Here is a 17654-nt window from a genome sequence, read left to right on the forward strand (position 1 = left end):
ATGAGGAAAAAAATTTTTTCACCTTCACTAGACCAGGATTTCAGTCAGCTCTTAGGATCTTCACAAGTGAGGGTGCCCTTCGAAGTCTAGTTAATTTTAAATAATCTATAACAGTCTTTATTTCAGTAAGAAGCAAAATAAAGGAAGCAATGGGTCAAACAGAAAAATTAGGTTAAGCTAAAGGGTAATTTCCCTGAACAGCATTGATCAGTAAGCAAGAAAGTTCTAGGCCTCCAGAAATCTACGAGGTTCTCGGGATATGCCACAGTATAAAACAGTCTGTGATTATTAGGCAAACAATGAACAGAATGTGAATGTGTTAAGTGAAGGGAAATCATGCTTGTAAAAGCAAAACCTAGATCACATTTATTATAAATGCTCATCAAAAACAAAGAAAGCACTGCATAGAAGTTCCACTTCCACAGAATGAGGTCAAGAGGAATTCTGCAAAGCTGCTCTTAAATGAAAATGTTAGGTAGAAGCTAGATAAATATGCACAGTGGAAGGAACACACTCTGTGTGACAAAAGCTCCACTCCACATTTCATAAAGTTATTGCCAGGAAGACGGTTCCCTCTTTCCCCAGTTCAGAGTCAAGTTATGTGGTATTGTGGCATAATAAGAAAAATACTTGGTCCTTGTCCCTAATTCTTGGCACAGAGCTCCTAAAGTCCCTGGAACTTCCAGAGTAAGAATGTCCTTTGTTATTCCTAACAAGCCTGTGGAATCCGATCAGAGTGTTTAGGGTGGGGTCACTGGACAGCCTCAGGATGGGATTGATGATTAGGGATTTGGAATTTTCCCCCTACCCTTCAACCTCTAGGAAGTGGGAATACAGGAGGCCACTGGATATTAAGTTCTATAAAAACTCTTGAACAATGAGATTTAATTAGCTTTCACATCAGTGAACAAATCACTGGAGTGCCAGGAGTGTGAAATACCCCCAGACTCTATATAGACTCTTTGAGACTTTACCTTATATAACCTCTTCATCTGGCTGGTTATTTCTACTCTTCATAAATAAACTGGTAATAGTAAGCAAAGTATTTCCCTTAGATCAGTGAGCCATTACAGCAAATTAAACCTGAGGAGAGAGCAATGGGAATCCCTAATTTGTAGCCAAGTCAGATGGAAGTGTAGGTCACCTAGGGATCCATTATTTATGATTGGCATCTGAATTGGGTGCAGATGGGACTGAGCCCTTCATCTGTAGTATCTGCTAACTCCGGGTAGTTCGTGTCAGAGCTGAACTAAATTGTAGGACACCCAGTTGGTGTTTGCAGAGAACTGGAGGAATCATCTCATATGGAAAACTCACAAAGTTGGAGTAAGAAATGCTGTGAGTAGAAACAGAACGTAATAGTAGGTATTGCATTAGAAGGGCAGACCACTAAAATTTTTCATTTTCATAGCTCTAATCTGCATAGGCTAAAGTCCTGGCAAGTCAGTGGAGATACTAGGGATTCCCTCCTCCACAGTGCCCTCGCTGAAAGGGTGGCCACTCTACCGCAAACAAAGAAGCGTGAGAACACTGGGGTCCAAAATGCCATTTACAATTAGAGCAAAAGCCATGTGATCATATCAAAAGGTTCAGAGAAAGTATATGATGAAATTCAACACCTATTCACAATAAAATCATTCAACAAACTAGGAACAGAGGGAACTTTCTCAACCTGAAAAACATATCTATGAACAACTCCTATTATTACACGTAATGGTTAAAGACTGAATGCTTTCTCCCTAAGATCATGAACAAGAAAAGAATGCTCTCTCCACTTCTAACATTTTATTAGGATATCCTGGAAAGGAAATTATACAGGAAAATATCAATATACATAAATTATTTGTATTTCTACACACTTGAATGATCAACCCAAAAATAAAGTTAAAAAGACAATGTTTTTAATAACATCAAAAGAATACTTAACATACTTTTTAAAAGAAGTGTAAAACTTACACTCCAAAAACTACAAAACACTGTTGAAAAAAATTAAAGAAGACCTAAATAAATGAGAAGATACTCCACGAGCACATATATCAGAAGACAATACATTTAAGATAGAGACAGTCCCCAAACTGATCTACAGATTCAAAGAAACGCGTATCAAAATCCCCACTGGCATCTTGGAAGAAATTGATAAGGTGATCTTAAATTTCATATGGAAATTTAAAGGGACCCAGAAAAAACAAAAACAGGTGTTGAAAAAGAACAAAGGTGGTGGAGTCACACTTAGCTGATTTCAAAGCTCATTAGAAAGCTGTAATAATCAAGACAGTGTGGTATGGGCATTAGGATAGGCATAGATCAATGGAATTAAATTGAGAGAAATAAACCCATACATACATGGTCAATAGATTTTCAACAAGGCTTCCAAAACAATTTGATGAGGAAAGATTAGTCTTTTCAACCAGCAGTTCTGGGACAACTGAATATCCATATACAAAAGCATAGAACTGAACCCATACTTCATACCATAGAAGAAAATTAACTCAAAATGGATCAAAGACCTAAATGTAAGAACTAAAAATAGCAAATTCCTAAAAGAAAGCAAAGGCTTAAGTCTTAGTAACCTTGGTTTCACAATGACTTCTTAGATATGACACCAAAAACACAACCAACCAAGAAAAAAAACTGACAAACTGGACTTCACCAAAATTAAAAACACGTTCTTCAGAGATTACAATCAACACAGTGAAAAGACAACCCACTGAACAGGAGAAAATATTTACAGGTCATATAGCTGACAAAGAACTATTTAAGATACACAAAGAACTCAGTAATAAAAAGACAAACAACGAACTGAGCAAGGGACATATCTTCAAAGATATACAAATAGCCAATAATCACATGAAATGATACTCAATACCATTAACCATCACAGAAATGCAAATCAAAACCACAATGAGATTCCATTTCACACTCAACAGGATAACTAGAATCAAAAAGACAGATGATAACAATTGTTGGTTTGTGGGGAGGAATCCGAATTCTTGTATAATGGTAGTAGGAGTGTACCATGGTGCAGCCACATTGGAAAACAATCTGGCCATTCTTCAAAAGGTTAATACTGGGGTGCCTGGGTGGCTCAGTGGGTTAAAGCCTATGCCTTTGGGCTCCGGTCACTATTTCAGGGTCCAGGGATCGAGCCCCTGCATCAGGCTCTCTGCTCAGCGGGGAGACTGCTTCCTCCTCTCTCTCTGCCTACTTGTGATCTCTGTCTGTCAAATAAATAAATAAAATTTAAAAAAAAAAAAAAGGGTTAATATTAGTTCCCAAATAACCCAGCACTACTACTCTTTTTTTTTTTTTAAACATATACTGTATTATTTGCCCTAGGGGTACTGGTCTGTGAATCATCAGCCTTACACATTCTCACAACACTCACCAAAGCACATACCCTCCCCAATGTTCATAAACCAGCCACCCTATCCCTCTCCCGTCCACCTGCCAGCAATACTCGTTTGTTTCATGAAATTAAGAGTTTCTTATGGTTTGTCTCCATCCTGATCCCATCTTGTTTCATTTTTTCCCTCCCTAGCCCCTCATAACCCTTCCACCCTGGCTCTCAAATTCCTCATATCACAGAGATCATGATAATGGTCTTTCTCTGATTGACTTATTTCGTGTAGCATAATACCATCTAGTTTCATCCATGTCCTTGCAAAGGGCAAGATTTCATGTTTTTGATGGCTGCACAGTATTCCATTGTGTGTGTATGTATACAAACACACACATGCACACACACACACACACACACACACATACATATACAAAACACATCTTCTTTATCTATTTATCTGTTGATGGACATCGAGGCTCTTTCCATAGTTTGGCTACTGTGGACATTGCTGCTATAAACATTCGAGTGCACATGCCCCTTCAGATCACTACATTTGTATCATTAGGATAAATACCCAGTAGTGTGATAGCTGGGTTGTAGGGTAGCTCTATTTTCAACTTTTTGAGGAACCTCCATGCTGTTTTCCAGAGTGGCTGCACTAGCTTGCATTCCCACCAAGAGTGTAGGAACGTTCCCCGTTCTCCACATCCTCACCAACATCTCTAGTTTCCTGACTTGTTGATTTTAGCCATTCTGACTGGTCGGAGGTGGTATCTCCCTGTGATGTTGATTTGTATCTCCCTGACGCTGAGTGATGTTGAGCACTGTTTCATGTGTCTGTTGGCCATCTGGATGTCTTCCTTGCAGAAATGTCTGTTCATGTCTTCTGCCCATTTCTTGATCAGATTATTTGTTCTATGGGTGTTGAGTTTGATAAGTTCGTGGTAGGTTATTGGATACTAGCCCTTTATCTGATATGTCATTTGCAAATATCTTCTCCCATTCTATCAGTTGTCTTTTGGTTTTGTTGACTGTTTCCTCTGCTGTGCAAAAGCTTTTGATCTTGACAAAGTCCCAATAGTTTAGTTTTGCCCTTGTTTCTCTTCCCTTTGACAATGTGTCTAGGAAGGAAGAAGTTGCTATGGCTGAGGTAGAAGAGATTGCTGCCTGTGTTCTCCTCAAGGATTTCGATGGATTTCTTTCTCACATTGAGGCCCTTTATCCACTTTTTTTCTCTTTTTTTTAAATTTAATTTCTTTTCAGTGTAACAGAATTCCTTGTTTATGCACCACACCCAGTTCTCCATGCAATATGTGCCCTCCATAATACCCACCCCCAGGCTCCCCCAACCTCCCACCCCTGCCCCTTCAAAACCCTCAGATTGTTTTTCAGAGTCCATAGTATCTCATCTTTCATCCATTTTTTAGTCTATTTTTGTGTGTAGTGTAAGGAAATTGTCCAGTTTCATTTTTCTGCATGGGGCTGTCCAATTTTCCCAACACCATTTGTTGAAGAGAGTCTTTTTTCCATTGGATATTCCTTCCTTCTCTGTCAAAGATTAGTTGACCATAGAGTTGAGGGCCTATTTCTGGGCTCTCTATTCTGTTCCATTGATCTATATGTCTGTTTTTATGCCAGTATCATACTGTCTTGATGATGACAGCTTGAAGTCCGGAATTGTGATGCCACCAAGTTTTCTTTTTCAACATTCCTCTGGCTATTTAAGGTCTTTTCTGGTTCCATATAAATTTTAGGATTGTTTGTTCCATTTCTTTGAAAAAAAAATTGATGGTATATTGATAGGGGTTGCATTAAACATATAGATTGCTTTACGTAGCATAGACATTTTCACAAGATTGTTCTTCCAATCCATGAGCATGGAATGTTCTTCCATTTCTTTGTGTCTTCCTCAATTTCTTTCATGAGTACTTTATAGTTCTCTGAGCAAAGACTCCTTGTCTCTTTCATTAGGTTTATTCCTAGGTATCTTACGGTTTGGGGTGCAATTGTAAATGGGATTGATGCCTTAATTTCTCTTTCCTCTGTCTTGCTGTTGGTGGATAGAAATGGAACTGATTTCTGTGCATTGATTTTATATCCTGACATTTTACAGAACTCCTGTATGAATTCTAGCAATTTTGGGATGGAGTCTTTTGGGTTTTCCACATAAAGTATCATATCATCTGTAAAGGGTGAGAGTTTGACTTCTTCTTTGCCTATTCAGATGCCTTTTATTTCTTTTTGTTGTCTGATTGCTGAGGCTAGGACTTTTGGTACTATGTTGAATAGCAGTGGTGGTAGTGGACATCTCTGCCGTGTTCTTGACCTTAGGGGAAAAGGTCTCACTTTTCCCCCACTGAAAGTGATACTCACTGTGAGAGTGATATCCAAGATGGCTTGGATGATAGTGAGGTATGTACCCTCTATCCCTACACTGTGAAGAGTTTTAATCAAGAAAGGATGCTGTACTTTGACAAATGCTTTTTCAGCATCTATTGAGAGTATCATATGGTTCTTGTTCTTTTATTAATGTGTTTTATCACATTGATTAATTTGCAGATGCTAAACTAACCTTGCAGCCCAGGAAAAAATCCCATTTGGTCATGGTGAATAATCCTTTCAATGTATTGTTGGATCCTACTGGCGAGTATTTTGGTGAGAATTTTTGCCTCCATGTTCATCACGGATATTGGTCTGTAATTCTCTTTTTTGATGGGGTCTTTGTCTGGTTTTGGGATCAAGGTGATGCTGGCCTCATAAAATGAGTTTCAACACTTTTCTTCCAGTTCTATTTTTTGGAACAGTTTCAGAATAGGTATTAATTTTTCTTTAAATGTTTGGTAGAATTCCCCTGGGAAGCTATCTGGCCCTGGGCTCTTGTTTATGGGAGATTTTTGATGACTGCTTCAATCTTCTTACTGATTATGAGTCTCTCTAGGTTCTCTATTTCTTCCTGGTTCAGTTGTGGTAGTTTATACGTCTCTAGGAATTTATCCATTTCTTCCAGATTGTCAAATTTATTGGTGTAGAGTTGCTCATAATATGTTCTTATAATTGTTGTATTTGTTTGGTGTTGAGTTGTGATCTCTCCTCTTTCATTCATGGTTTTACTAATTTGGGTCCTTTCTCTTTTCTTTTTGATAAGTCTGGCCAGGGGTTTATCAATCTTATTCTTTCAAAGAACCAGCCTCTTGCTCTACCATTTTTTTTGGTTTCTATTTCATTGATTTCTGCTCTGATCTTTATTATTTCTCTTCTCCTGCTGGGTTTAGGCTTTCTTTGATGTTCTTTCTCCAGCTCCTTTAGGTATAGGGTAAAGTTGTGTATTTGAGACCTTTCTTGTTTCTTGAGAAAGGCTTGTATTGCTATATACTTTCCTCTCAGGAATGCCTTTACTGTGTCCCAAAGATTTTGAACAGTTGGGTTTTCATTTTCATTTGTTTCCATGAATTTTTTCAATTCTTCTTCAGTTTCCTAGTTGACCCACTCATTCGTCAGTAGGATGCTCTTTAGCCTCATGTATTTGAGTTCTTTCCAACTTTCCTCTTGTGACTCAGTTCTAGTTTCAGAGCATTGTGGTCTGAAAATATGCAGGGAGTGATCCCAATCTTTTGGTACCAGTTGAGACCTGATTTGTGACCCAGGATGTGATCTATTCTGGAGAATGTTCCATGTGCACTAGAGAAGAATGTGTATTCTGTTACTTTGGGATGGAATGTTCTGAATATATCTGTGATATCCATCTGGTCCAGTGTGTTACTTAAAGCCTTTACTTCCTTGTTGATCTTTTGCTTAGATGATCTATCCATTTCAGTGAGGGGGTGTTAAAGTCCCCTACTATTATTGCATTGTTGTCGATGTGTTCTTTGGTTTTGTTATTGAAATGGCTTATTTAATGGGCTGCTTCCATGTTAAGGGCATAGATATGTAACATTGTTAGATCTTCTTGCTGGACAGACCCTTTAAGTATGATGTAGTGTCCTTTCTCATCTCTCATATAGTCTTTGGCTTAAAATCTAATTTATCTGTTATAAGGATTATCAGCTTTCTTTTGATGTCCATTAGCATAATAAATGATTTTCCACCCCTTCCCTTTAAATCTGGAGGTGTCTTTGGGTCTAAAATGAGTTTCTTACAGACAGCATATCGATGGGGTTTGTCTGTTTGTTTGTTTTACCCATCCTGATACCCTGTGTCTTTTGATTGGAGCATTTAGCCCACTTACACTCAGGGTAAGTATTGAAAAACACAAATTTAGTGCCATTGTATTTTCTGTAAGGTGACTGTTACTGTATATTGTCTCTGTTCCTCTCTGGTCTATTACAGCAATTCTACTTTTAAGTATATATTTATGAGAAATGAAAACATATGTTCATGAAAAACTTAAACTCAAATGTTTATATCAGCATTTTTCATGATATCTAAGAAATGGAAGTAACCCAAAGGAACTTCAAGTGATTAATGGATGAATAAAATGGCAAATCCATATAGTGGACTATTATTTAGCAAGGAAGTGAAGTACTGATACATGCTACAATACTGATGAACCTTAAAAACATTCTGCTAAATGAAAGGAATCATTTATAAAGGACCACATATTGTATGATTCCATTTATAGGCAATGTGCAGAACTGGCAAATCTATAGATATAGAGAGCAAATTAGGTGTTGACTAGGGCTGGGGGGGTGGGTAAGTGGAATGGACAGATTTAGGAATTGATGGCTAAAGGGTCCACGTTTTCTTTTTGGGGTGATAAAATGTTCTAAAATTCATTGTGGTTATGGCTTCACACTTCTGTGAATATACTAAAAACTACTGAATGGTACACTCTAAATAGGGGAATTGTATGTTATATGATCTCAATTCAGCTGGTATTTAACAAGAAAGAATGAAAGAAAGAAAGAAAAGAAACAAGCAACAAAGTTAAAATTAAACTTCCTTGCAGAGAAGAGACCTGGCTTTAGTATCTGTTACATAATTTATAGGCCTCTACCTTATCTGACTGTCACTGGGTAAATACAGGAAGTCCCCAACTTAAGTTGAGCTGTGGAGTTCTGATTAAGATTGCAAAAACTTAATGAAGGCTGCTCCATTTCCCAACATCACTTTGAAATACTCATGCAAATATAAAGAGATAAAAAGCTCCCATAGGACAGGAAGCCAGGAAATGTAGTCAACCCTTTGCCAGATAAAAGGAGCACACTCTACTACAACTTTTGTCTCCATAAAACACTGAGGCAGAATACAGGGTGGCTGGTGAGGGTGAGTGATATACCACCACCCCCATCTCACCACAGAATGAGACACAAGAAAGTGAACTGGACTATTCTTTAGAAAGCTTGCTCTTTGTATAGAGTGAAGCCCATACTGAAGGCTAGAACTCAAGAGACTGCTACCAATAATCGAAACAAGAGAGAATAATAAGGAATGGACATGTGTATGTGTTTGAGATTTAACTGTTAGAGATAAAGGAGAGAAAGGAATCAGTATTAATGTTCAAGTTGCTAGCTTAAGAAACTGTGAAAGAGGAAATCTAGAAGCAAAGATTTAAGGGTTAAAAAGTCAACATCAGATTGTGATAAACTGAAGTTGTTAGGACTAAGACAGAACTGTGAATGACTATTCGGATACATAGATGTAAAGCTCGAGAGATACAGACTGAAGAATCAACAGCATGGAGGACATCCAAGGCAGAGGAACAAATAAAACAGCCTACAAAGTGTCTATAGAAGAAAGAAGGAGAACGTCAAAGAGAGGAACAGAAGAGAAAACTAAAAATAAAGTTGAGAAGAAGAAATGGGAAGGGCACGAGGAAAATCTAAGAGTCTGGGGTGACAGAACCCCTAAGGAAGAAAATAAAAATACTACAAGAATATGGATATACTTAAAGTGTCAAAAACTGCCAAGAGGAAGTGGCCAGTATACTTGGCAATTAAAAAAATACACATCTATGTTCAAAACAACTGCAATTCAGCTCACTGAACTAGAACACGACTGAAAATATGAATACCAAACTGTTTATGATGACTATGCCTACTAAAGAGAGAGGTACAAACAGGGAAATGAGGGTAAATACTCTACTTTCCACACTTCTATATTGTTAAAATCTTGAAAATTAGAATATGTTCAGTGTATTAGATACAAGTCATTAGGAAACTGATTCTAAAACATTACTACTTAAGTCATTCATTAATTGATAGTAACCAGGCAAAAAATAAGTGGAGGTCTATGCTATTGCTGCCTGCTTCTGTGTTAAAATAACAATCTCAATCTATAGATTTTACCTTTTGTTCACCTCAAACTTTACCAATCACTCAAGAAATATAAATCAACCAAAAAGCCCTAGTAATTATCATATTGTTATTATTGGCATGATAAAAGGGAAAGGTTAGATATATACTTTCTGGAAAAGATATATTTTCAACCAAGTCTTTTTTGCTGCTTATTTGGCACCTTAAACACGTACACATCTTTATCCTTGTATATTAAAGAATTTGCTGTACTAAATCCTCAAAATTGTTTTTAAGAATTTTAAATTATTCTTCAATTTAAAGCGCCTTGGGAATGGATGTGTGTTCATGTTTGTATGTGAGCACACACACTACAATTAATACAAAATTCTGCACACAGAGAGGACAGGACACATGCAATTAAATGAAAAATTAGATGCTGTTAAGTTCTTATAAAGAGGTAGCACCTTGCATTTAAGTAATAATACGGAAAAATAAAATATCTTGAAAACAAAAATATCCAAGATTTTTTTAGTATCATTATATTAAGAAAGTTTAATGAACATTCTAAAATAACACATTTAGGACCTGAATAAACTACTAATCTGGATTATAAAAAGACAACTGTGTTAATTTTGGCCATTCTAACTGGTGTAAGGTGGTATGTCAATGTGGTTTTGATTAGAAGGAAAGGAAAAGTGAACTGTGGTAAATCAGAGGGGGAGATGAACCATGAGAGACTGTAACTCTGAGAAACAAACTGAGGGTTTTGGAGGGGAGGGGAGTGGGGGGATTGGCGAGCCTGGTGGTAGGTATTAAGGAGGACACGTATTGCACGGAGCACTGGGTGTGATGCATAAACAATGAATCTTGGAACATGAAAAAAATTAAATTAAATTTAAAAAAAAGATAACCATGAAGAAAGGCTAGAAGGATCTTCCTTTTAATGTGATCATATCCATGGTTCTTCTCAGCCCCAATAGTTGCCTATCACATAAGAATGAAACCCTAATGTTATCAGGTCTTCTGATACCTCAAAAAGCAAACACATTCCATGCTGTAATTATGCAATTGAGTAATTTTTTAAAATGTTCACTACTAATTCTATTTTTTAAAACCAATGTAGTCCAAACAAAGTGAGTCCCTGGGAATCATCGGTTTCAATCCAGTTTAATCTGTTCTTGCCCAATGACTTAAATGCAAATTTAGGAAATAACCACACATTTCCCTTTTCTCAAAGATTTCTTACTTACTCCATCCCAATCTTTGGCCCATGCTCAGTACCATTGTGAAGGGTTGATAATGGAGGAACAACAAATCTGTTTTGTCATAACAGTAATCCTACTGGTTCTGGTAAAAGCAAAAGAGTAACACACCAAAAAAATCTCTAAAACAAAGCATTCATCGGGTTTGATAATGTGCTATGGACTAATTGTGTCCCCCCTCAAGGTTGTATGTTGAAGTTTTAATCGTCAGTGTGATTGTATTTGGAGATAGTGCCTTTAAGAAGGTAGGCGATAAAAGTTCAATGAGGTTACTACCAAAAAGAGGCCCTATTCCTATAGGACTGGCGTCCTTATAAGAGAAAGAGACACTGTGTCTTCTGACTCTCCCAATTCTTCCAGTAATACTCCCAACCCTCCCAAATGTCCCTCCCCCCACAGGAAAGTGGTCATCTACAAGCCAGGAAGAGGCCTCACCAAAAACTGACCCTGTCACCTAGATCTTGGATATCTACACTCCAGAACTGTGAGGAAAAAAGTATCTGTTGTTGTTGAAGCCACAGTTGTTGTTGAAGCCACCCAGTTTGTGGTCTTTTATTATAGTGGCCTGAGCAGACTAATATAATATGACCTATGGCTTCCGTTTATTCCTATAAAGCCTTTATTCCATCACCAAACAAAATTTAAAAATGGGTGATAGTTAGATGCTTATTATGAACTGAATATGTAAGCAGAATATATTATTAATCCTACAAAACAAAATATCAACTTATGGAAATTTAATCAACCAATAGTCAATTATAAGAATCAGTGTTTGTTAGAGAAACACCCAACATCTTTCATTAAGTGTCTTAGAGAAACAGCTTGGAACACAGTATAGGAATAACTTTACCAATTCCAAATAATAATTAGCTGACAAGGCTATTAATCACAGTGCAAACACCATTCTATTAACCACTCACAAGAGCATCTTCAAGATTACATAATAGGCTCATTTATTTAACTACATCAACTACTGCTAAATAAACTAAAATATGAAAGAATTTCTAAATGAGGCATTTTGTTACCTTCATAGTTGACAGCTTACAATTAGGTGAGAGTAAGTGTCTAGTAAAACAATCAAAATGATCTTTTTTTTTTTTTAAGATTTCATTTATTTATTTGACAGACAGAGATCACAAGTAGGCAGAGAGGCAGGCAGAGAGAGAGAAAGGGAAGCAGGCTTCCCGCTGAGCAGAGAGCCCTCTGTGGTGCTCCATCCCAGGACCCTGGGATCATGCCCTGAGCTGAAGGCAGAGGCTTTAACCCACTGAGCCACCCAGGTGCCCAAAATGATCTTTTTAATGTGTAAGAATTCCCTAGTGAGATTTAGTGTAATAATATACTAAAGTCATTAAGGAATGACTCAAAGCTAAAACCTAGGGAAACAGAAAATTCGAATAAAACAATCATAGCTGATAGAGTTAGCAATTATATTAAAGCCCATAATTTTGCTGCTTTTAACTACTATACTTCCTTTGCCAAAACTCAAGAAACAATTTTGAGAGGAAGTGTTTATAGAAGAACCAAAGGTAAAGGAAGAGAATGGCAATTCCTAAGAGTGTGCCAGGCCACCAAAATAAGAATTACACCAGAATTACAAAATTCAAACCCAAAGCAATCTCAAAATATAATCCTTTTAGTAATACTCTCCACATTTCTATTAAGTTATGAATGCAATTCAAGAAGGAAAAAATATCTCCATAATAAGAGTACATATTTAAAAATACAAAATACTTTTTTTCAATTAAACTGAATGTGTTCCTTGCATACGATCTACAGTATCTTTCCTACAAATGAATCAAGATACCTGAGTTCTGCATCTCATTTTGAGGTCTACACTGGAAGGATAAAATACTAGACGATTATTCACATCCAGAATTCACAAACCAGAATTACATACACTGGGTCTAATACTTCTCATACAATAACTTGTAAAAAAAAAAAATCTCTACCATTAAAAAGACAATATGCATAAATGTAAGATTTATATTTAAATGTAGACTACACAAACAATGGAAAGAAACACTGGCGTAGAATTCAGAGACCCAGGTTCTAAACACTTTCAGTAACTAATTAGCTTTAGGTCCTCGGGTAAATCTCAGAATTCCCAGAGTCGTCTTCTCAAAGTTAAACTACATGATCTCCAAAGCTACTTCAGTTACAATATTCCAAAAATGGCAAGAAAAGGCAACACCTAGAACACATTATACCACTAAAAGTATGACTCTTTGGCATGATACCGAATGGAGAAATAAAGGAAATTTTAGAAGTGTGTTTATCCATATAATCTTTGAATTTTACAGTTCCAATCAAATGAAACAATATTTTAAAGTTTACAAATTTACTGAAATCTAATCTGCTTGCTATTTATTCTTTGGTAATATTCAAACTAAGGAAGTAATTTGAGTAGAAAACTGCAGTATTCCTAATATAATTACTCTTTTTATAAAATGTTTTATTGAGCATTTAGGTAGGTATTGTGGTGAGTGTTCAAGATGCAATGAGGAACAGGTTGGACATGGGTCTTCCCTCATGGATCTTGCAGACTAAAGAAAGAGGAAGACAATAAAAGGGTGAAGGCGAAGAAGGAAGAGATCTTTACAGCCAAAGAAGGAAATACATTTACCTTTTTTACCTCTTGAGGAAATACTTAGCACTGGACTCCCCAAATTAAATGTGCTCTTCTGTAAATAACAGAGCACTCAGGACGCAGCCTTGTGCTAAAGAGCTGTTTGACACCAGCTTTTCTTTTCTTCGCTATCATAAAATGATACCTTATGATCTGGGACCAACAGTGGATACTCTCTAGAATGATCGTTCCATCCTAACAGTGCCTGCCTGCTCTAGATTTTAAATTGGTCCACATTTTCTGGAAATGTCATTGCTACTTCTCGTTTCTTTCCATTATTTCAACCTACACTCTGATCTCTGCCTCTGGCCCTGCTTCTCTTTGGGGCTTTCTGTCCAAATAGGACTTTCCAGGTATCAATCCCAGTCCTGGAAACTCTTCCAATACTTCTTCTATCTTGCCTAACTAGGACTTTGTATGCCCATCTCTTCAGAAACCAAACTTTGAGAAAGTATCTTCTAGCTTGTCTTGAAAATCCTAGACATCTCCTTCTCTATCACTCCATCTGATATAACATTAAACATCTCTTGCGTATTGTCACCAAAACATTTCTTCAGTCTATCCCTTCCTCTGAATCTCTACAATGTCCTTAGTGTGTGGATTTTCACCCCAGAAACACTGGTCTCACCCAAAGACCTCTTGCCTGGTCTCCCTGCCTTTTATCTTCCCAGTTCTAACCCACCCTTTACATTACTATCAGAGTAATGCTTCTGAAATATGAATATGAGTAAATCAGTATCCTGTTCAAATCTCCTTTGGGGTTCCCCCCCTAAATGTAGAACTGAACTTAACCTTTTAAATGGCATACAGTGCTCTTCTTTGTGGACCTATTCTCCACCTCCTTCTAGAGCCTCATCCCTGCCATTCTCTACCTCACACTTTCATACTGTAGTGCTGCCAGATCCCTTGGGGTTTCTTGGTATTTATCACACTATTTCTCTTCATACCATTCCTACAATTGTTTACTCTGCACACATAGTATTTCCTCTTTATCTGGCCAGCTTTAAGATGCATCTCAGGGATCAGACACCATGACAGTTTCTGCATACCTGTATCAGAGCTTTTATAGATAATACTGCAATTATCTATGTATCAGCTTTTCTAGAGAAAAAATATTCCTCAAGAGCACGGATCATGCCAAATTCATTATTATGCCCACAGGACGTAATATAGCATCCAGGACACAGTAGCTACTCAGTAAATTCTCTGTTAAACTGAATAAATTTGGCCTCTAAATACCTTGTTGGGATTTATGACAAAAACAAATCCTCCAGGGAGACAAACCATAAGTGACTCTTAATCTCACAAAACAAACTGAGGGTTGATGGGGGCAGGGGCGTTGGGGGGGTGGGGTTATAGACATTGGGGAGAGTATGTGCTATGGTGAGTGCTGTGAAGTGTGTAAACCTGGCGATTCACAGACCTGTACCCCTGGGGATAAAAATATATGTTTATAAAAAATAAAATTTAAAAAACAAAAAAAAACAAAACAAAAAAACAAATCCCCCATGTATGTGAACTGCTTGTCTCATATTGGTTAATGACTATCTCAATCCTCTTCCTCCCTGTAATGTATTGTTCTTACCATTCTTGGCTTATCTTATCTGTGAGCCTGGCCCAACTCCTAGCTGGCCTTCATATTTATATTAGGCGACCAATCCCAACAAAGCAACAGTGACACTATCCTCACCCAATCCTCTACTTCTTCCAGGATTAACACTAACAGAAGAAATTCATTTGGCAGATTTATGAAAACAATTATGAAACACCCTGAGAAGTCCTTCTAATACTGCAAAATGAAAGCATGGACTAGCAGAATAGCAATTCTACTTTCCATATAGTTTTTGTCCTCTGATTTCAGATCTTATCTTCAATACTTATAGAGCTGTCCAGTCATAGTTCATGGGAATTACAGTATTGCAGCCCATCAATAACCTAAACCATCTTTCTAGTAAATAGATTCAATTCCTCCTTAGTCAGTTGGTCAGTGTGGTACTGCTTATCATGACCCTTTTACACTGTAGAGGAACACTTGTCTCATGCAGTATTAAAACTCGTCTGATCAGAAGTTCAATCCCATTAAATGATAAGGGAAAACTGCTCACTGGCTCCCAAATTAAAGAGCTATGATTAAGAGTCATCTCTTGCTCTCATAATTTAACTGAACAACAGCAGTGAAAGCTTTCTGTTCAGAAATGGTAAAGATTTTAACTTAAAAGAAAATTCCAAGTACATTGCTCTTGTTGTCACAATTGAGGAGTCGGGAAAAAGAAAAAAAGAGAAACGCTTTTTTAATGCACAACAAAAGTTTCTAGCCCCAAATTTCTGAGACAGCAAAACATGTATTTCTAAATTTCTATGCAGGTGGCATAAATACAAGTTTGCATTTGGTTTTATCAAGATGGTTAGGAATGAACAGCATCACTGTACTTAATGTAGGAGGAAAATTTTACAAGGTTGGATAAATTTCAATGGTCAATCATAATGCTGCTAGTTTCTTATTAAGAATTTTTTTTTTTAAGAGGTTTCTTTAATGCACAGCGGGCCTTCAAAGGTGAACCCTGTCTTTCCCCACCACCTCCCACCTGTACCTTACTCATCAAGCTCAGGGCATTATCTGTGTTCACTCAGATATTCTCAACTTCTTGCCATTATTATACCTATAATTAGCTAACTAGAAAACTTCTGCATATTTTTTGTACGATCAAGTTTAAATACTGCATTTTTGCAGAAAACTTCTGTAACACACTGGTAGCATCACACCCCCTTAATCTCCTAGCACAGATGTCATACTCAGTTCTTCCTCTTTTTGTGTCTCCTTGTCAATGTTTATATATTTCTATAACAATATAACACATCCTAAAGATTTTTAAAAATTTGTATACATTTCCATTTTCCTTATGAATTTCCATGGCTTGCTAACACTTATACCACTCATGTCTATACACAAAAAAGTACCCAGTCAATAAATCTTGGCTGAATGAAAATTTTAGACAGTAATACATACAATGGTAAGAGTATTAACTGTGAGTCTAACATCCAATCCCTTTTCCCATTCTTTATATGGCACTGGAAAAGTCACAAACCTTTTCTAAAACCTCACTTTCCTCATATTTTTAAATTAGGATATGGGACAAACTTAAAAGTTTCCCAAGTTGGACCACAATTGCTCAGGTTTACAGTACAGCTGGTTTTCTTACAGAATTTAAATTGGGATCAAAGACTTTTCACTTTAGCATCTTAAAGCTGAAAAACTAATTTAAGTGTCAATACTTAGATAAACAAACACCTACATTATATATGGTCGTGATTTTCTATATATTTTAGTGAATGGATATCCAAGTTGACGCGATATATGAGAATAGCTGGTAACTATCCCTAAGGCAGAAGAATCTTCTTGCTAAAATTAGAAAATTGGTTGATTTTATTTAGATTTGCTCACCTGCCATTTAAATTTAAATCATCAAGCCAAAGAACCATGGAGCAAGAAAGTTATCTTCAGAACATAAAGTTTACCCTTCCCATTTTGTAATTGAAGAAACAAGATATCCAGAGAAATGAAGGGATTTGTTTGAGCTGCAGGGAGATTTGGCAGGCTTTTGAGCTTACCTCTGGGAACTAAAATATATTAAGTATCTAAGTGTATGGAAATAAAGGTTTATATTTTTTATATCTGCCCTGACCTTTATATACTTCCAAGACATTGCCTAGCCCAAGGAAAAGGCAGAAGAATTTGTCTGACAATCTAGTTTTGATATTTCAACAGTTTTTTCCTTCCTTTATTCTCTCATTCTGTGAACTATATTCTTATACAGTTAAACTAATTTTTAAATGTTAAACTAAAGGAATATGGAAATTTCTTAAATGCATGACGAGGATATCTTCCCCAAAACAGCTTTGAGTGTTCTCTTCTATAACAAAATGTATGACTGGCCCAAATAGGACACCTTGAAAGTCATAAATATTATGGTAACTTTAGGACTTAAAGATAAATTACCTTGCTTTCTGCTAACCAGCGATGTGGGTCATAGTTAATATCAGGACTAGACGAAAAAACCTACAAAAAAAAAAAAAGAAATTGTCTATTAGAAGTAGAATTTTTTCTGAATTGAACTTACATAAGTGAAATTCTTCACCATACCATCCAAAAGTTTAGTCCCTAAATTTAAAAGTTTAAAAAGAAAAAAGTT

At 36.6% G+C, this 17654-nt stretch overlaps 1 protein-coding gene across 9 annotated transcripts in view; it reads right to left on the reverse strand.

The window, feature by feature from the left end:
- CEP128 (centrosomal protein 128) overlaps positions 1-17654 on the reverse strand; it is a 391529-nt gene that overhangs the window by 222355 nt on the left and 151520 nt on the right. For all 9 annotated transcript variants that reach the window (XM_032878540.1, XM_032878542.1, XM_032878539.1 and 6 more), the window contains one exon: positions 17462-17521. In XM_032878540.1, the coding sequence (XP_032734431.1) occupies positions 17462-17521 (60 nt within the window). The remainder of the gene's footprint in view (positions 1-17461; positions 17522-17654) is intronic.

This window comes from Lontra canadensis, unplaced genomic scaffold (genome assembly GCF_010015895.1).
Source record: "Lontra canadensis isolate GAN:19392208 unplaced genomic scaffold, GSC_riverotter_1.0 scaffold64, whole genome shotgun sequence".
Lineage (NCBI taxonomy): Eukaryota > Metazoa > Chordata > Mammalia > Carnivora > Mustelidae > Lontra > Lontra canadensis.